Source organism: Aspergillus chevalieri, chromosome 4, assembly GCF_016861735.1.
Source record: "Aspergillus chevalieri M1 DNA, chromosome 4, nearly complete sequence".
Taxonomy (NCBI): domain Eukaryota; kingdom Fungi; phylum Ascomycota; class Eurotiomycetes; order Eurotiales; family Aspergillaceae; genus Aspergillus; species Aspergillus chevalieri.
Genome location: NC_057365.1, coordinates 1,069,548 through 1,088,866, shown reverse-complemented (window position 1 = coordinate 1,088,866; position 19,319 = coordinate 1,069,548). Strand labels below are relative to the sequence as shown.

The 19,319-nt window shown below is 51.1% G+C and overlaps 9 protein-coding genes across 9 annotated transcripts; 5 read left to right on the top strand and 4 right to left on the bottom strand.

Moving 5' to 3' along the window:
* Positions 1–131: 131 nt before the first annotated feature.
* On the top strand, positions 132–2,016 carry ACHE_40383A (uncharacterized protein; the record flags this gene model as incomplete). Its single annotated transcript, XM_043278576.1, has 2 exons — positions 132–264; positions 320–2,016. 2 exons carry the CDS (start codon positions 132–134, stop codon positions 2,014–2,016), a joined length of 1,830 nt encoding a protein of 609 aa, XP_043136341.1.
* Positions 2,017–2,360: 344 nt separating this feature from the next.
* On the bottom strand, positions 2,361–2,986 carry ACHE_40382S (cell wall mannoprotein 1 family protein; the record flags this gene model as incomplete). The annotated part of the gene is made up of 2 exons (XM_043278574.1): positions 2,361–2,555; positions 2,642–2,986. 2 exons carry the CDS (start codon positions 2,984–2,986, stop codon positions 2,361–2,363), a joined length of 540 nt encoding a protein of 179 aa, XP_043136340.1.
* A 1,294-nt stretch (positions 2,987–4,280) lies between these two features.
* On the top strand, positions 4,281–5,117 carry ACHE_40381A (esterase/lipase family protein; the record flags this gene model as incomplete). The annotated part of the gene is made up of 1 exon (XM_043278573.1): positions 4,281–5,117. The coding sequence occupies one exon, from the start codon at positions 4,281–4,283 to the stop codon at positions 5,115–5,117; it is 837 nt and encodes a 278-aa protein (XP_043136339.1).
* Positions 5,118–5,275: 158 nt separating this feature from the next.
* Positions 5,276–5,815, top strand: ACHE_40380A (SRPBCC domain-containing protein; the record flags this gene model as incomplete). The annotated part of the gene is made up of 1 exon (XM_043278572.1): positions 5,276–5,815. One exon carries the CDS (start codon positions 5,276–5,278, stop codon positions 5,813–5,815), a length of 540 nt encoding a protein of 179 aa, XP_043136338.1.
* A 1,050-nt stretch (positions 5,816–6,865) lies between these two features.
* On the top strand, positions 6,866–7,972 carry ACHE_40379A (protein kinase domain-containing protein; the record flags this gene model as incomplete). Its single annotated transcript, XM_043278571.1, has 1 exon — positions 6,866–7,972. The coding sequence occupies one exon, from the start codon at positions 6,866–6,868 to the stop codon at positions 7,970–7,972; it is 1,107 nt and encodes a 368-aa protein (XP_043136337.1).
* A 359-nt stretch (positions 7,973–8,331) lies between these two features.
* On the bottom strand, positions 8,332–9,660 carry ACHE_40378S (putative siderochrome-iron transporter; the record flags this gene model as incomplete). Its single annotated transcript, XM_043278570.1, has 1 exon — positions 8,332–9,660. One exon carries the CDS (start codon positions 9,658–9,660, stop codon positions 8,332–8,334), a length of 1,329 nt encoding a protein of 442 aa, XP_043136336.1.
* A 107-nt stretch (positions 9,661–9,767) lies between these two features.
* Positions 9,768–10,039, bottom strand: ACHE_40377S (uncharacterized protein; the record flags this gene model as incomplete). The annotated part of the gene is made up of 2 exons (XM_043278569.1): positions 9,768–9,795; positions 9,843–10,039. The coding sequence occupies 2 exons, from the start codon at positions 10,037–10,039 to the stop codon at positions 9,768–9,770; spliced, it is 225 nt and encodes a 74-aa protein (XP_043136335.1).
* Positions 10,040–11,560: 1,521 nt separating this feature from the next.
* ACHE_40376A (uncharacterized protein) lies at positions 11,561–12,805 on the top strand (the record flags this gene model as incomplete). The annotated part of the gene is made up of 1 exon (XM_043278568.1): positions 11,561–12,805. The coding sequence occupies one exon, from the start codon at positions 11,561–11,563 to the stop codon at positions 12,803–12,805; it is 1,245 nt and encodes a 414-aa protein (XP_043136334.1).
* A 4,130-nt stretch (positions 12,806–16,935) lies between these two features.
* Positions 16,936–17,589, bottom strand: ACHE_40375S (uncharacterized protein; the record flags this gene model as incomplete). Its single annotated transcript, XM_043278567.1, has 1 exon — positions 16,936–17,589. The coding sequence occupies one exon, from the start codon at positions 17,587–17,589 to the stop codon at positions 16,936–16,938; it is 654 nt and encodes a 217-aa protein (XP_043136333.1).
* Positions 17,590–19,319: the final 1,730 nt, after the last annotated feature.

The window sequence follows — 19,319 nt, the reverse complement described above, 5'->3', positions numbered from 1 at the left end:
CCCCTCTCTTTCTCCCGTTACCTTTTACAACACCACAACGACAGCCATTTGGCACTGAAACGCCAATAAGCATGGATTGCCGCACATATCCTGCTTTATAATCTAATACCTTTACTGGCATACGAGCCAAGATGCCTCCGGGGATGAACCGATGGACGCCTGTCGCCCGGTTTCCTCTAACGAAGCGCATGAACGACAGGTTCCCAGGGCCTGGGAGGAAGAGAACATGGGCTAAATCCGAGATCGTGAACGAGGATCTTTGCGGTAAGACGCGCTGCAGAAAGCAAATTCAAAAGGAGGAGACACTGACAACTTGCAGATGACATTCTTCATCGCGTTTCACCCTACCTCAATCGGAAATCTCCAATCGACATCCTCGACTTATGGCCAGGAGTTGGCCTGTTTTCGTCCAAGGTTAATGATTTTCTAAAGCCCCGACGACATTTGATGATCGAACCGCTCCTCGACACCTACGGCCCGTTTCTCAAGCCCCTTGTTGCAAGCAAGCCTGGCTACGAATTGTTATCTCTGGACATACATGCGCACAAAGACTGGGATAGTATTATCTCCAAGCATCTTCCGGAACAAGGACCTTCGAGTGCAGATAGTTCCGGTGCGGTGGCCAAGAACGATACCCTGCTGGTTCTTGCCAGTCCGCCGCCGAATACGTCGAAACGGAATCACTATACGCCATCGCGATGGTGGTCGATATTCCTGGAGATGTGCTTGCGACAGGCAGGATTCCATACTTACGGGTCTGTACGGTTGCTAGCTACATTACCATCGGTAGAGGTTCCAAACATCATCCCTCGCACCGTTGTGGAACGAAAACGGCCGGCGCTGTTGACGGAAAGTCTTGCGCTTCATGCGTTTGAACTCGCCAGTCCTATGGACTCTGGGTTTTGGACAATGACCAAAGGATGGGATGTAATGGCCCAGAATGCAGCACGGGTAGCTGAGAGAACTGCGGCGAACAAGATCGAAATCCCACCAGGAAGGGAGCCTCGCACCTATCCTCTCGCCCCGGCAAGCCCCGAGGCAGGATGGAAGCCTGCTCCATATACGCCTCGAGTCAGCACAGAAAAGCTTGAACAACTGATAAAGCTGGTCGAAGAAGTATCGAAGACTTCTTCTGACAAGACTGCTAAGCAGAAACGCTCCCGGGCGCTTATCCAAATCAATCAGGATAACCGCCATGCGTATATCCGTGCGCAACTAAAGGAAAAGAGAATCCAAATCGACCAACTGACCAAGTCCCTTTCTCAGGCGGCCGCAGATCCGAAGACAACCTTGGGATCATTGAAGCAGTATACGGACCAGATTGATGCCCTCTTGTCCAAGATCGAGGAGGAGGCATCCGAAAACCATTACGATACCTTCACCCACTTATCAGGGCTCGTCGACGACCACCGCGCGTCTCTTCACACGGGTAACTTTGACGATGGACTTCTTCACTGGGATAGACGGCCATTCGAGCCCCTCCACATCGACCCGGAGGAACTGTACCCGCAAGAACTCGATCGCACGGTGCTCTATTTCGAGCCAGATGTGAATTCCCCAGTCATACAACGCGTGAAAGAAGTCGACCCATCGAAACGATCCAATCTCTTTCAACTCTTCGAATTCCTCACCCTCGCCTTCAACACCCGCGGTAGTATGCCCGTTTCTGAGCTTCTGTCTCTGATGTTCCCCAGCAAATCTATCCGCGATCTCATCCGTGCTATCCCCAGCCTAGCCACGTATGCGGGGAAGAAGCCCAAGCCGGACTTTGACAGCATACCCAAGCCTCCCCCATCTGAGGTTGATCCCTCGACCACTTACCAAGAGAACATCGACTACGATCTTAGTGAGGTGCGACTGCGCAGTTTGCCCGCACTCACGCTGTGGGAGATAACGCTGGAGTATATGAACACGGCAGCGGATAAGTCGCCGGTGCATTTGAATCGGTTGCTGGGAGGGTCGTTGACGTCGTTCCGGACGGGCGATTATAAGGCTTCGTACAAGAGGCTTAACTAGTATGCCCACTCTGTATGATCATGTATGTATCATGTATCATGGCATAAAAAACAGTAATGGACGAATTACGATATGATAATTATACACGAGAATTAGAACCTTTAAATCTAGGGTACCAAATGGCAATCTCATCTAATCTCTACTGTATTCATAATCAACCACGGCCTAGCCCCAATTATCTCCCCGGGTTTATCAGGCACCTCGTCCGAGACCACACCTTCACAAGAAGCGCAAACCGAAAACGAAAAAGAAAAGAAAACCGATGTTATACCATGCCCCCTATAGACAGATACACACATAATCCTAATACCACAACTCAATCCAATCCAATCCCAGCAAAACAACTAAACCGACTCCAAAGCTTCAAAAACAAACTTCACTGTCTTATCCACCTCCTCATTATGCGCAACCATCGCCGTGATATTCTCCCTCGACATCTTCCCCTCAATCGTCTTCTTATACCCATTTCTCTCATCAATAAGACCCTGCACCAGCGCCGCGACAACGGGCTTGAGACCCAGTTTGTGGAAGTGATCAGTCTGCATCATTCATTTACATTAGCCCATAATCGCATTTTCAATCACCACCTAAAAGAAGAAAAAAGGAAATATGGGGACAAACAAACCTTGCCATGCGCCGTCTTCAACGCCCCCAGAATAACCGGCTGCAACTTCTCATAACTACCCGCCCAGTTCTCGAAATCGTCGCCGCTGAGGACGGGCAACTGGTCGAGGTTCAAGCGAGCACCACGTATCGCGCTCTGTGCGTTGTTCACGCGGTTGGCGAGCGTGAGGAGGCCCCAGACGCCGCCGTTGTAGGAGTCGAGGGCTTCGGTTAGGAGGGACAGGTGGGATTGGATGGAGCCAAGTTGGGAGACGGAGTGGGAGAGGGCCGTGTGGGGGGAGGCGGACACGGGAGCTAGGGAGGTGAGGGAGGCGAGGAGGATTGTGAGGAGGCGTTTGGGGAGCATTTTGGTGGATTTGGTTTGGTTTGGGAGATTGAGACGGGTTTGTGGATATGAGGGCTAATGGTTGAGGGGCTATATACCTTATCAAGGAGATCAGGAGTAGCATGTTCTTCTGATGTTAGTATGGAACATGGCAATTATTCGCTTGTGCCGCAAGGAGGCAAGTACAATGGTGAAGAGTGCTGAATATGTCAGATGCATTGTTAGGGACTCGATATTCAGCTGTCACTCGTACGAGCCTTCTCTGTTCATATATCATGTCTTCAGTCTCAATAGCGGCAATCGTATGTATTTATCACATTAGATATCGATTCTCTACCAAAGCAAGCCTAGGCTGTCATAGTACTCTGTAAGCCATGTCAACAACAGGGTACTGTATACGGTGTACAAGCCAGTCTCGCTGAGCAGTGCTCTTATTTCACCAAACACCAAAACTCAGAGTCCAGAGCGCAGGGCGTAAAGTGAAGTATAGCGTGCGTTTATGGCTTGCTACTGTTGGTTTTTGAATGACAAGGATTACATGATAACCGAATAATATAACCAGCTAGAGCCGGAAAAGCCTAGGGCAATTGGGGAGCGATTTCCACATATACTCGGCGTATTTGTACTTATTACCGAATAAAGTATGAATCAAAAGTATGCACTACAGATCATTTCATATTCGAAGTATAAAGCACATTCGGATAGGGGATATACAAGTACAAACCAAGCAGCAGGAACAGAAAAAGGAAAGCGTACAATTCTTGATGCAAATTGTTACTATCAGATGAAGCCAATTTAAGCTGACCTGTCTGTCTGTCTCGGGCGTCTGATCTGCTGGCACACAAGTATGTTATTGTTTTTACTTTTCCCCTTTGTCCTTGGTCTCTTTTAAGTGATATCGAATGCATCGCATGCTATGCAGGTGATAGTGACTTGACTGAATCATGGTTGATGTGTACGGAGTACAACACGGATGTATACTTCAGCATAGACATCTACATCAGCATAACCACAATTCATCCCAATCCTCTGTATCCAACATGAACTGCCAAATTCAATTAGATTAACAGTTCAGCCAGCCACGATCGACCGCCATATAATTCGCATCAATAGTTCCCGACGATCGTCATTAATTAGGCCGTGTACAGATCCATCACAACACATAGTCCCATTTTGCTTTTTCGATCCTTATAAACAGACTGCCCTTCCTGCGTCAAGATTTTCTTTCAGAGTTTTCGATCTGTTCGTTTCTACAGAGCTTTGTTTCCCTATATCGAAATTCTAATTGAGTTTCTGCAAGGGTTACCGCGCAAAAATGCCCTCCCTCCGCAGCATCATCGCAACCCTGACAGCCTGCTCCACAGCCACAGCCACCCTCATCAATGACTTTTCCTGCAAAAGCTCCTCCCACCCGAACCCCGTCATCCTCCTGCACGGCCTCGGCGCCACAGGCTACGAAGACATCAATGTGCTGCAATACTGGCTGCAAGGGAAAGACTACTGCACATTCGCGCGGACCTACGGCGCCTACGATGGCTTTCCGTTCCTGGGCGGTTTGAAGCCGATCGCCGAGTCCGCGAGCGAAATCGCGAAATACATCCAGGAAGTCGCGGAGAAGACTGGGGCAGAGAAGGTTGATGTGGTTGGACATTCGGAGGGCGCGCTGCAGACGCTTTACGTGCCCAAGTTCCATTCCGAGGTTGTGCCGTTGATTGATAAGTTGGTTGCGATTGCGCCGCCGACGAGGGGGACGGATTTTGCGGGGTTGTATAAGCTGGCGATTGATTTGGGGAATAATACCAAGAGTGCTGTGGATAAGGCGTTGGACACGGTGGGTTGTCAGGCGTGTTCGGAGTTGGTTACTGGGGGGGAGGCGATTAAAAAGCTGAATGATGGGGAACCGATTGTGCAGGAGGGGAATTCGTTGACCGTCATTGCGTCGAAGCATGATGAGTTGGTTACGCCGGTGGAGACGTCGTTTGTGCATGAGGAGGGAGTGAGGAATGTGTGGGTGCAGGATAAGTGTCGGTTTGATATTGTCGGGCATATCGGCGAGGCGTATGATCCGAACGTGTGGAATTTGGTGAAAAATGCGTTGGATGACACGCCGGACAGGGATTTTGTTTGTGTTATTGGGGCGCCGTTGAAGTAGCGCGCCAGCGAGCTCTGTACTCTGTTATACTCTGTTAATAGTAATAAATATTGTCGCATAGCATTGCCATTGCCATCGTCGAATCGTTGTCCCGTGACTCGGATGCGGAAACCGTTCATCACCGTCAATTCTATCTCCAAATCACCGACACCCACACAATGGCACAATCAACCCCGAGTCTCAACGGCAGTGACGCCGTCTACTACGCCTACAGCTCCGCCACCACCACCGCGCCCGCCGAAAAAACCTGGCAAACCCTCATCGACACCTCCACCTGGCCATCATGGAACAGCTTCTGCCCACGCGTAACCATCCGCCATCAACCGGGCCAACATGAACTGTCCCCGATACTGCAGAACGGCACACGAATGACCTTCCACGTGCACATGGACCCCAACTCGCCCGCCGAAACGGACGTGTATCTCGTCGTCACGTTGTTCGAGCCGCCGGAAGGAGGTAAAACCGGTCGCATTGCATGGAGCGCCGATTACACTGCGTCAGGGACACTGCCGCGGTTTTTATTACAGGCGGAACGCGTGCATGAGATTGAACCATTCGGCGAGGGTCGCGGGAGTGAAGTCAGAAACTGGGAGGTGCAGGTTGGGTATGCGGCGTATGCGGTGCGGTGGATGTATGGGAGGGTGGTTCAGGAGGCGTTCGAGAGGTGGGTGCAGGATTTGAGGAGCTATGTTGCTTAGTGCTGTGCATACAAATACGGGGTGCTGCAGTACAGTAATACAGGATTAGTGCAGGTGCAGTGCGGACAGGGTTCATGGGTTGTGGCCGGGATGATTGAACTAGACATACATAGACCAATCCGGCTGTTTTCCAATCGGACTATCGAGTGTGATTGTAACGTCGTAGCGCCAATACACAAGCAGTATCCGGTGTGCTCTACGTCTCAATCGGGGAATGGCAGGCTTCTGTAAGCGGAAGGTGGACCTATCCGAGGGCCTGGCAGACCCACGTGGGTCACGAACTGTCTGTATTTGTAGAGAGTAGACGCTTTCATGCATGAAGGACTATGTATGTCTAGGGTAGAGTACGGGGAGTATGGAGTAGTAAGATTGGCAATCAAGGTCGCATTGACCTCAAAGGAAATGAGACGAAAAGAAAGATAAGTAAACGGCCCGAATAGGAAATCCCTCGGGTTGGCAAGGACGCGTTTGCAGTCGATGTTATTGGTGTGATATTTGTACCCTAAGCCGGACAGAGCATAGTGTCCGATGCATGCACTGGCATACCCGATGTCACTTTTGTACTATCGACTCGAGTACTACATAGTGATAATTCTACTGAAGTTTGCTATGAAGAGAACATTAGAGATTGGAATAGGAAGAGTGATAATAACAGGAGATAAGAGAGTCACAACATAATGTAGCACTGCAAATACTGCATCCTCTGTACATATCTGACTACGTGGGTGCTGTCACCATGTGGGACGCCTCATTTCCTGCGATCTTCCTCTCAAATTTTCTGTCTCATTTCTTTTTCCAGGTTTTTTTCTTATATCGCTCATTCCTCGTTCGCTCTTTTCAATTCTTTTCCTTCCTTTACAATCGCAGTCGTCATCCTTGGTACATCCACGGTTCAAACCTGTTCTGCCTTGCCACTTTGTCCCAACTCTTGATTATGCGCCTTGCGACGATTCTTTATCTCTACGCCTCGCCTTCTCAGCTGCTTGCTTTTTGATCGCATAATTTATCCCTGAGAATATATCAATATATCGATCTATAATATATAATATAATGCGCCATCACCACCTCTCCGTCCAGACGGACACCCCCGTTGCATCAACCACCACTCCCCCGGCGACTCCCAGCACGCCCTCAAAGCGAGACCCCGACAATCTCAACAGAATCCTACACTACACAGACTCCCTCGACTACCACCACCACCCAGACTCCTCCTCCCCGGTCCAATTCGGCCACGGCGTCTGGAGCGCCGTCTACAAAGCCTCGTCCCTCCCCGCGCCCCCGTCTACAGGTGCCCTAATAACGCCACCCGCCTCCCCAGCCTCCAAAAACCGCATTGTCGCCGTAAAGTCTCCCATCAGAAAAGATGCGCACCCAGTGCTCGAATCCGAAGCAAGGGTTCTCACCCGCCTAACCCTCTCCCCCGGCGCGGAGCGCTACATCGTCCCGTTTCTGGGCTTCATACCCCGGAGCCATGCGCTGGTTATGGGCGCTGTGCCGCTAGCGCTGTCGAGCTATATAACAGAGGCAGCGGTTAAAGCGCAAGAGCACCGCTCGACGAGTAACATGTTCGAGCCCGTGCTGGGGAAGCGGCGGTGGATTAATCTCGCGCGGAAACTAGTCTCGGGACTTGACTGGATGCACAACACGGCCAGTGTTGTGCATGGGGATATCAAGCCGCATAATATTCTTCTGCGGCGGGTTCCTGCCATCAGCGATGGCGGGGAGGAGTTCGTGTATGAGCCCCTCTACGCGGACTTTTCTTCCGCGCATGATACTTGCTCCGCGGCGTCCTCGCCGGCGCCTGGGTCGGCGTTGACGCCGCCGTTTGCGGCACCGGAGTTGCTTTCCGCGGCTGCGTTGAAGGCGCCTGCTGGTGCTCCGCCGACAACTGCTTCTGATGTGTTTTCGTTGGCGGTGACGCTGCTCGCTGCTGCGACGGGTGATTTGCTCTTGTACCCTGGGACAAGTCACATGCAGAGACTTGCGATGGCGCGCGAAGGGCATCGGGTTGTTGAGTTTGCGAGGTCAGGTGGGAACGGGATGAGGGTTCCCCGGGGCGGTGCTGTAGAAAGTGTTGTCAAAGTTGCTGTTTGTAAGCAGCCTGAGGAAAGGGTGCGGGCTGGGGAGTGGGTGGAGTTGATGAAGAGTGTAGAGTAGAGGATTCGCTTGTGTTGTATTTGCTTTGCTATTTTCGTGTAGATATTGATACCCTAGATATTATAGTGGCTTGGTTGGGTTCTTTTGGTATTATTATCATAAAATTCATTTAGTTTCTTTTTCTTCGTTTTCTTCTGTGGGGGTAGCCGTGTTCGTCGACCAGTCTTGCACGAGGTTGTGGCCGTCGCTGGAAAGTCAGTAAGCTTAAGTCTCAAGTATACAGAGATTGCACATACCCAAGTTTATTATTCGGCACGAACAACGCCAATATCACCACCGGAACCGCAAGCCCAAGCGCAGCAATCGTCATATACCTATCCAGTCAGCCCATTATCCCAACCACACAAAGACAAAGATACCTACCCTATAACATCCGAATACGCTTTATTCACAGCAATCCTCTCCGACGACCCCCAAGCCGGCAACGCCCCCGTAATCGAATTATACAACTTATCCAGTTTCCCTTCACTAACCTCCTTCCCAAGTCTCGCTCTTAGCCGGCTCTTCAACGTATCCGTATAAATACCACCGGCAATCGCAGACCCAATCCCATTTCCCAAAAACGCACTCAACATAAGCAACGACGTCACCTGCGCAAGCTCCCTATGCGGGACAATAATCTGCGACGCCACAATCACAATTGTCTCGATGATCCCGCTGCCCAATCCCTGCACGAGCTGTACGATGAAGAGTTCTGCAATGGAACTGTCGTTCGTGCGCAGCCGGATCATCACACCGTAGCCAATTAATCGGATGATCGCACCGGCGACGAGAATCCATTTGTAGCTGCGCAGACGGTAGATGATAAGCCCGATGACCATGCCCGTGAGCGCTTGCATGACGCCGTTGGTGTAGGTTAGGAACTGGGCGTTGCGCGCGGAAAAACCACGCGAGACGGTCGACCAGGCGTAGAGGTATGTGTGTGTGACGCCGAAGCCGACGTTGTCGATGCAGGTGAGGCAGACGGAGGATACGATGGCGAGGACGCGGAAGTAGCGCACGGGGACGACGGGGTGTTTGGCAATGTAGCGCTCGTACGGGTACAGAGCTACTAGGGAGAGTATGCCTAGCGCGATGAGCGCGTCTACCCAGGGTGTTTTCCAGCGGGAGGTTGTTGTAGATGCGATGGTGATTGGGATAAGGAGGAGGGCGAAGCCGCCGCTGAGGAGCAGGGTGCCGCCGAGATCGATGCGAGAGCAGAAGTCGTAGGGTGTTGGGCGTTGCTTGAGGATGAGGCCTGATTGTTTTGCGCGGGATTGGAAGACAGCCAGGGTGATTATGATGAGGCTGGCGCAGAAGGGCATGAGGATGGCGAACATGCCTATTCCCCAGCGCCAGCCGATGCCGTTGACGACGCTGTCGATTATGAATGCGGAGACCCACGGTGTGACGAGGAAGGGGAGGTAGAGAATGTTGTAGGCGAAGCCGCGCCAGCGCATTGAGGATAGGTCTGATATTAGGACTGCGTTGAGGACGGTTATGCCCGACTGTCCGACGGAGTAGAGGATGACGCCTCCCGCGTAGGTGTCGAAGTCCTTGGACGCGGCGCAGAGGATGTATGAGATGACGTAGCAGCAAACGGTGAAGAGGTAGGCTTCTGCACGTCCTAGGACGTCTGAGAGTTTGGCGATTGGGGGTTTGAAGACCGCGCCGATGATGCTGGTTGCGGTGTTTAGGGAGGCGAGCATGGAGAGTTGGTTGAAGGCGGATGTTGCGTAGTTTCGGTATGTGCCGACTGTTGCGTTGTCGAGTTCGCTGGTCTATTAGACGGGATCCGGTATGAGAGGCACGGGACTCACAAGATGATCATGATCAAGCCGAGTCTGGACGTGTTAGCGTTGGTCTATACTATAAATGTAATTTCACATACCCGGCATATACGAAATACCTCCCCTTCCAACTGCGCATCCACTCTGTTGCTCTGATTTTGGAAAATACGACTGCATCGTAGTCTGCAGATTGCGATTCGACCAGATCGACCTGGGGATCTTTGGTTTCCTCTGAGACTTCTGGGGTGGATGGTTGTTTATCCCCGAGCCAAGGACATGGCTTTTTCCAGAACGGCATACTAAGAACAATGCTAGACTGCGATATCCAATACCAGTATGCCCAACTTTATACACAGTCCATGTAGATATCCGTGCCAGCGATCATAGGTCAACCAGATAGCAGCGAGCGGCTGAGAGCCTATCGAGATATCACTTTATCCTCATAAGCTTGGGATTAGAACCTGACAAGGTCAGCTGCATGAAATCATAGGATCAGATTGGAGGATGTTATCAGGCCGTACTTTAGTTATCATGGGATGCGCCTGCAGGAAGACGAATCACGGAATGGCTGCATTATGGCCTCAACAGAGCCAGGGACACAGATATAAGAAACATTTCCCTGTCTGACAAGCAAACTACCACTATTGTCACTGTCCATGATGCAAGACCTATAGTACCATTGCCTCGCCAATCACATCCGATGTAATTCTGTATTATGCCCACCGCGGCAAGGAGGAGCGAGCGCACGGTGGAGCGAATTATTGAACAGCTGGAGGATCGCTGGATCCGGCTCGATGGTTTCCAGATCATTGAGATCACAGTCAACTTTCCGTGGCTTAATAAACGCTGCCGAGGAGAATAGGGCCGTCGATCATCGGCGTCTGTGCCATGAAAGAGGAGAGAGCTCAACACTCCAGCGGGACTACTTGGACAATAGTCAATGCTTGGAATGTGGTGCTATCACGATTCGCTGTTGATTCCATTTATTGTGCATGAGGCTATAAAGTGCCAATAATGAGCCGAATAACACTTGGCCCGGCTTAATGCAATGTCAATCACGGCTGAGCTGACAATACGCGTTGCAAGATGCGGAGTGTTCAATAATCTTGGTTCTTGTATTTCAAACTGCCCCCGAACACCCTGGCACCGCCGGACCGGTTAGCGCGGGGATTCAGAGCTGCATCGTTGGGGAGTCCATGCTGAGTTCGATATTTCTAATAAACCTCTATCGCTGGACACGAATCTCGGTGCTGTTCCGATTGATGACTGGCAATGCGGCAGCTGGGAGACGAGCATTCATTTGCTAGTTTGCGTCTGTGCTAGAAGATATTGATTTTGCGTTGGTCGTACCGGCAGAGTATTACTCGAAGACCATAGGTGAGAATCTCTGCTCCTACACAGTTGTGGTCTTGAAAATATGTGATAACTCCCGTAGAATGCAGAACGGTGGCCCGTGACCATTGCAAGGGGAAGCAGCTGAAAACTCACCGGTCTCTGATGCCGGAGTATTCGGTACAGAATACATATAAAAACACGGCTGTCCTGTGCTCACCAGTCTAAAGACATTGTTACCTTATTGCCTTAAAATAGTGGCAGAGTCTCTTATCGGCAACTGACTCTGCGCCAAGAGTTTTATCATCACGTGAATACCATGCGACCAATTTCTTTCCTGTCATCAAGAACGACATAGTTCAGTCATCGAAGCGACGCCGGGATACAGTAGCCAGGGGAGGGAATATTTTATATATTGGTTGCATTTCAACTACAATTCGGACGATATTCGATATTCCGCCTCTTTGCCGAATCCCTCTCGCCCGCCATGACCTCCCAATTACCCCCTAGCAATCCCAACTCCAGCCCCGACGAGATGATGGATCTGGAAATTCTCCAGCTACAGGAGGAATTGACCCGGATGCGGAAGCAACGAGCCCTGCTACAACTACGCAGTGAGATTGCGAGGGAACAACAACTGCTGGCCGAGGCCCAGCAGAGCCTCGGGTTGGCTGAGCTGCCAGCAGTCCCGCCAGAGCGGCCGGTAGAGCAGCGACTGGCAGAACGGTTGCCCTCTGAACGCCCTAGATTCAATCCGCCGCCTGATCCCTGGCCCAGACCGATTCCTCCGACAAATCCTACGACCGAAGACGTGGATGAATTGATCCGAGGAATCAAACGGTCGCATTCGGAGTCGAGCAATCACAATGGAGGCAATGAGCTGGAGAATGTGCAAGAGCACAGGCCCGCGGGACAGGATAACACGGGAGAGGAAGGGCAGCAGCCACAGGAACCTATTTCGCAGCAGGGATCGAGTGGGCGGGAAAAGACACAGGATGAACAAGAAGAGGATGTGGAAGTTCCTCCTACATTCACTGTCAAGAGACAGTATCGGGGAGCGAGCCGAAAGGAGTATAATCTTACCATTGAATTTCTGCAGAGTCACTTTGCTCAGTACGAGCGCTACTATGCGTCACATGAGCGCAAGATTGAAGAAGGACTGCGGCATGTGGTCCCGGACATTGAACGAGCTTGGGGCTTTCATGTAGCTACCGATGACCAGATTGAACCCACATGGCCGAATTTCTGCAATTTCCTGTTATCAAGGATCATCAATCTTGTTGATCCTGCCGTCGCCCGGCGGCAGTATTATGGCCGGTCCCAGCGAGAAGACCAGACTGTGCGCGAGTTCTCAAACCACCTGGGGTCATGGGAATCAAATCTGGAAGAGCTCCTGACGGAGGAGCAGCGGATCCAGAACCTGTGGGCGCGCGTGCTGCCCTCGGTGCGGGAAGAGGCCATGCCTTTCCAGTACCAAAGCGACAGATACCAGGATCATATTGCGCATCTACAGACGGTGGAAAGTCGCATGCCATCGCGGGCGCACATGCAGAAGAAGATAGCTGCTGCTGCCGCCGCCGCAGCCAGAAATAAGCAGAACCAGAAATATGGTCACCAGCCACATTTTCCAAGAAGTGCGCCCAAGTATCTCAGGGCTAAAAGGCCGCGGATGCACAACCCCACAAATCACTCTATGCACAACCCTACAAATCACTCTATGAACAATTCTTAAGAGAATTGAGCAGGATGATCTCAAATGGATCTCCGGCTATCTATCTTGTGTCAGAGTGCAGTGTACAGTGGACTGTTGAATCACTGTACGCTCAATCGATTTTCCTGTTGTGCAATGCAGTTGTTTGAGTGGATAGCCTCTGTTCTCAAAACTATTGCAATGCGAAAACAGGACAATGGATAGCCGGTAGAATCGGGCTATGTATTCGTCGGATCTGAGCCAGAGCTCTTTATGGCTGGAATCAGCCTGGAAAAAGATCCGTCAAATATCCTGCTTTTCGTCTGAGCACTGAGCAGGGTGCTTAAATTGATACCCTAAAAGTATATTTCTTGAGTCAACGAATTTAGCTACTTCGCCAAAAGACATCAGAGCTTGCTGCTTGGTTAATTTTGTAGATTACTCCGGCACAAGCTGGTTTCGTAGACTAAGGGCAGCATGACATCTGTGCTTGCACCCTCCTTATCACTCCTAGGCCCAGCTTGTCTTCTGCACTCAGATCTGTCAGCAGATAGACGTCCTGGGCAGTTTCGCATACCTGAGATCTACGCTAGAAAGACAAGTCAAATCGACCACGGACGAAGATTGTCATATCATCACGGAGACCAAAATACTTGTTGACACTGAGCGCCAGAATACTGCAAAGTCGAATTTCAAATCGTGAGCAAGGCGCAGGGAGCTGTCTCGCAAACAAGCATCGAGACCAATCATATCAAAATGGGTCAGGTGCTTGGCTTCAGCCAGCCAGCCGCTATGGTGCCAAACACGGGGTGATCTGGATCTAACATTGTCGGCCTTCATCGCCATAAAATGGCCGGTTCACTTACTATACTATGTATGAGGCACATCTCTCGAGAAACCTCTTTCCAGCTGGACCCTTACGACACAGCTGAGTCCCGGGGGAAGACGCACGACCCACATGGTGAAAATCCGTTTGGCATAGATGCATCGCAAGTGCATATCAGCTGAACCTCGACGAACGCCAATCCCACCGAGCTGAAAATATGGCCGCTTATCAAACTTTTGCCGGCTTTTCTTCTGCTTCTGCCGTGCATGTGCATGGGTTGTGCCCTTCGGCGAATCCCCGCCATCGTGTTTATCAGCTTCGGGTCTGTGCTGCTTGTCATATATTTACTTTTTAATGTCCCGGTGTTTATTTGTCGGGTCACTGGTGAGTTGGACTTTTTTTTTGGTTAGCAGGTTGATAGTCACTTGGGTAGTCTTCTCATGAAGGGGACTGAGTTGTCGTCTTTCACGCAACGCCCACGGCGGCAGAGTGTGGCTCGTTCGGCGACTATAGCACTGCTGGGTTTGGCTGGATTGTTGTGGTGGGATGATAATTATAAAAATATCGATAATGATCATAATGTGAACCCTCTCGATGATATTCCTGGGTCAGGGTTCAGTTGGCATCAGGTGGGGTTTACCACGATCTATAGAACCAGCACGGCTAATAAGAGCAGATCACACCGTCTCCTTCAATTGAATATCATGACTGCTTCGATGGCTTCCAATGTGCCCGAATGGAAGTCCCGATGGACTATAATCGCGGTGATGGACAAGGCTGTCGCGTTGCCGTTGCATTAACACGGTTACCGGCCAAAGTTCCTGTCACGGACCCGCGATATGGAGGAGCGGTTCTAATCAATCCTGGTTTGTCCTGTTTAACCCCATCAGCTAGTCAGTGGGCTTACGCATAGCAGGAGGTCCTGGAGGATCAGGCGTGATGCAGGTTCTAACGACCGGTCGAGAGCTACAAACAATCGTAGACGCCGAAGGGAGCCCTGACACAACAGAAAGCACAACCAAAGCCAAGTACTTCGACGTGATAGGCTTTGACCCACGAGGGGTGAATAATACGACCCCCGGATTCAGCTGCTTCCCCGATCTCTCTTCGCAAGTGGCCTGGGAACTACAAACCGAAGCAGACGGGATGCTAGGCAGTTCAGAGAGTTCGCTCATGCGTCACTGGCAACGAGCGCAGGCGCTGAACCGAGGATGTTCATTGAATCTTGCAACACCCCCGGCTGGCGAAGACGAAGCCCTAGGACACCACGTTAACACCGTACCCGTCGCACGAGACATGCTGGAAATCACCGAACGCCACGCGGAATGGCGCGAGAAACAAGGACAAATAAAACAGGCCCTCCACGACAACATCCACGGCCACGACCCAGAACAACACATCGTAGCCCACACGCGCTGGCACCGCAACCACGAAAAGCTCCTCTTCTGGGGCCGCTCGTACGGAACGGTCCTAGGAATAACCTTTGCAACATTGCACCCAGACCGGATATCCCGCATGGTCCTCGACGGCGTCGTCGACGTCGACAAATACTACACCGGCAACGGCCCAAACCCAGTCCGCGACGCAGACGCCATCTTCGATCGATTTGGGCTATACTGCGACGCCGTGGGACCAGAGGCGTGTCCACTGTACACAACGGGCGGACCAACATCCATCAAAGAGGCATTCCTAGCCCTCGACGAGAAGGTTTATAATGCCTCGATCCCGGTAATGGCATCGAGCACCCACGGACCGGAGGTTATCACCTGGACTGATATCCGCACGCTTCTCCGCATCGCCCTGTATCAACCTATATTCGCGTTTCCGCTGTTCGCGCAGTACCTTGGACAACTTAGCAACGGCGATGGCTCGGCAATGGTAGATTTTAAGCAGGGGAATCATCGCTCCTCGTGCCCGTCGAATCAGTGCCAACTGGCAGGACCCTGGTCAACGGCTTGCCGGGATCCGGGGGAGAATGAGGACTATGCGACTGCTGCGATATTGTGCTCGGATGCGGAGTACATGGGTGATATTGACGAGGATGGTTTTAAAGGGTATTGGGATGGATTGAAGCGGGATAGCAAGATGCTTGGGGATTACTGGGCGCATATTAGGATGTCTTGTGTAGGGTGGAAGGCGAAGGCTAAGTGGAAGATATCAGGTATACCTCTCCCTGTCTCCCCCGGTTCCAATATGAAATCCATGGTTGACATGTGCTTGTGTAGGCCCCTTTACAGCAAACACAACCCACCCCCTCCTCTTCATCAGCAACAACCTCGACCCAGTAACCCCCCTCTATAGCGCGCAAAAAATGTCCCAGAAGTTTCCCGGCTCTGTTGTTCTGCGACAAGATTCCGAAGGCGTATGTCCCAGCCCAGTTCCCCCCTATCCGTCTATCATGATATACTAATAATAACGACGATACAGCATACATCCGGAGCATCCCCATCCCTTTGCATCGCGAAGGGTATTCGCCAGTACTTCCAGTCTGGCGAGTTACCTGATGCGGATGTGGTTTGCGAGGCGGATATGAAGCCGTTACTTGGGTCGACAATCATGATTAAGGAGGGTATGACGGAGGGTGAGAAGGTATTGATGCAGGCGATGATGAATGAGGTGCAGAGGGTTCGGAGGGGGCCGTTGTAGGAGCAATAACTATACTTAAACGTAATGATTATTGTATGCCATGCAGTCTATTTGATATATATATGTTGTGCGGAGTGAATTGAGATGGATATTCCATTTGTTACATTGAACACCATGGTACAGAGTATGTCTATCCTGACTTGCCAATGTCAAAACGATATACTGTGCAGGGTATAACAAGGAAACCATAGCCATTACGCCTGGTGCCTTACTATATGTTGTCAGGGGAAATGACGCATTAGCATAAGGATAAGGATAATGAGGACGCCGCCTCCATATATCTACCCTATACAGCCAAGTTGACTGCACATCGTTATATAATTCGTTGGATGTTCTACATGGTGCTCCACAATGATAAACAGGGATGAAACTTTTTCAAGAATATCATTTCATGACATCAATCTATCATAACACAATCGTAAAGACATCAAATCACAAGTCACAAGTACTCCGCAGTGCATTGCAATCTATGTACGAAGCTCAAATCAAAAACAAAGCACCCAATGTACAAAAACGCATGAAAGAATTAACTCCAAACAGGTGACCAGACCCATTAGTTTATGACCAGTAGTAGTGTTTGTTCAATGTCCATGGTGAATCCATTTCCGACTCTTTCCAGGTGAAATGAACTAGACATTAATTGGAAGTTCAAGTCAACAGTTGTAGTGTTGACTCATGCCTCGCGGCGGGTTCAAATCATTTAGAAAAGAGGAGTAGAGACGGCGACGGAGCTCGAGCTGGTGGGGGTGCTGCTGACCGGCGAGCTGGAGGGAGTGGGCCAGCCGAACTGGCGCTTCTCGAAGAGAGCAGAGGCGCTAGGAGTAGGAGTAGCGCTCGACGAGGGAGTGGCGCTCGACGAGGGGACGTAGATGGAACCGTACTGGCGCTTCTCAAAGAAAGAAGGAGAGCTGGAAGGAGTAGCGCTCGAAGAGGGAGTAGCGCTGGAGGAAGGAGTGGCACTCGAGGAAGGAGTAGGGTGGAAGTTGTAAGGAGGAGGGGGAGGGAAGAGAGGGTCCTCGCGCTTGTAGATGGCAGAGCTGGTAGCGATGGGGGTGGAAGAGGATGGGTAGCTGTCAACCTGACGCTTGTAGATGGCGGAGGTGCTGCTGGGGGTGGCCGAAGAGCTGCCGAACTGGCGCTTGTAGATGGCGGAGGTGCTGCTGGGAGTGGCCGAAGAGGAGCTGCCGAACTGGCGCTTGAAGACGACGGCAGAACTGGTAGGAACAGCCGAAGAGGAGGGAGTGGCAGAGCTCGACAGCTCGACGGGACCAGGGGCACCTCCAAAGACCTGAGGCTGAGGGAGGGCGACAGCAGCGCCGAGGAAACCAGCGAGAGCAAAACCGGTGAGCTTCATTTTGTTGATGTGATTGTGATTTGGATGTTAACTTGGGATAAGATTTGAAATTCGAGGTGAGGAAGAATAATATCGAGGGAAGAGTAAATTGGAAAATTTGAACCGGAAGTCAACAGTCTTTATAACCGCCAGAACAGGGGATCAGCCGGTGACGCTATGATAGGCCCAACAAAGACCAGCCACTACTGCATCTGACAACATCTTGGTGCCTGGATTTCTAGCTACCCAACACAGTAGCGATGGACCCTTTGTTGCGGGTACGGACAGGCGCTGGCTGGGAGTGGGTTTGACATTTTGAGTTTGTTGACCTTTGGCGCCAAAATGCTTGTACTGGATTGGTATCAACCAGGTCCGTCTAGCCTATGGCGATCGCGGACGATAGACCCTTGGGTGCATCATTCTTTTTGGCGTACCGCTGTTGCAGAGTAAAGCCAACGGAAGATCACTAGATAGTGGGACCGCTTATCCAGACTGGGGCCTCTCAACCAAATCAACTTGCTCTATTGACTGCCGAGCCCGTGTGGGTATCGGTCTAGGGTCTTCTCGGCATTTCTGATTCGTCTTCCGGTGCTTTTGGAGGTTCGAATTGCCGCCAATGAACCCCGTTGTCGATCGTGTGGCAGGTGTCTTTTTCCCGTGTGCCCTGCAAGCGTGCTTTGTCATACATACTGAAACCAGCCACACTATTTTTCTTTTTTTGTATTTCTGTTGACTGTCCCGTGTGGCTCATGCACCATTCCGTCATGATGCACCTGTTTGTTGTTCATGTTTCCATTATTATCTTCTTTCAATCAGACAGTTTCGTGTCTTTGAACTCGTTGTGCGCTTTCCGGGAAGGGGATACCGTAGTTTTCGCGTAAAGGTCGGTGCAGATCCGGCATAGGAGGGCAAGGTCCACGAGGTGATAGTCTGCCACCCTGTGCAGATCGACCAATAGCCTTCAGCCCTGATAATGCCGATTTTTTTTTTCTCATCTATTATTACCAATCCCGGATCATCCGGCCGTAATCATTATTGTTATCACTCCGTATCATTATTACTTTATCCTTGCAAGGCCATGGCGGGTGGCGCGATCCCGGGGGTTCAGTTCTGAATCGGGAAAGTGCTCATGCTCGAATAAACTTTTCGGAACACTGGGAATACGGCCGATAGAGCAAAACCAGAAACATCTGTCACAGTTCACGTCTCAGGACGTGGGGGAAAACAAAGCCGGACCTGTCCCTATTCCTGTCCCTGAAGCCTGACCCTCGGTGTAAGCAAGAACAGCGTATCCGTAGTTGCCGGGCAGGAGACGGTGGGCCCAAGAAAGATCGGCCAGACTTCTGGATTCGGAGACAGCGAAAAAGAGCGAGGTTAGCTCAATCACGGGCCTTCATTCTCCTAGCCTGACCGCCACAGTTGCTGCGGCGGCGAATTGATCTTCAGAGGACGACTCATCAGAGTGACAATTCAACTCATGATGACGAGTCAATGGATATATCAAGCAGGCGAAGCCCAGCCAAGTGTTATTTTTTGCTTCCAGAAGATGTCAATGGAGGCTGGGGAGGCGAAGGATGTCCGGGGAAGTCCCGGGCGAAACCCGGAAAAACCATGGCCCGATGTGCCTCGATATACTCCTGACTGATAAGAATTCATAGCGCTACCAAAGCCCAATAATCCGAATCATACGAGATAAATACCGACCAATCTGTCGACGATTGCAAAGACCGCATCTATCTTGCACCGGTCGA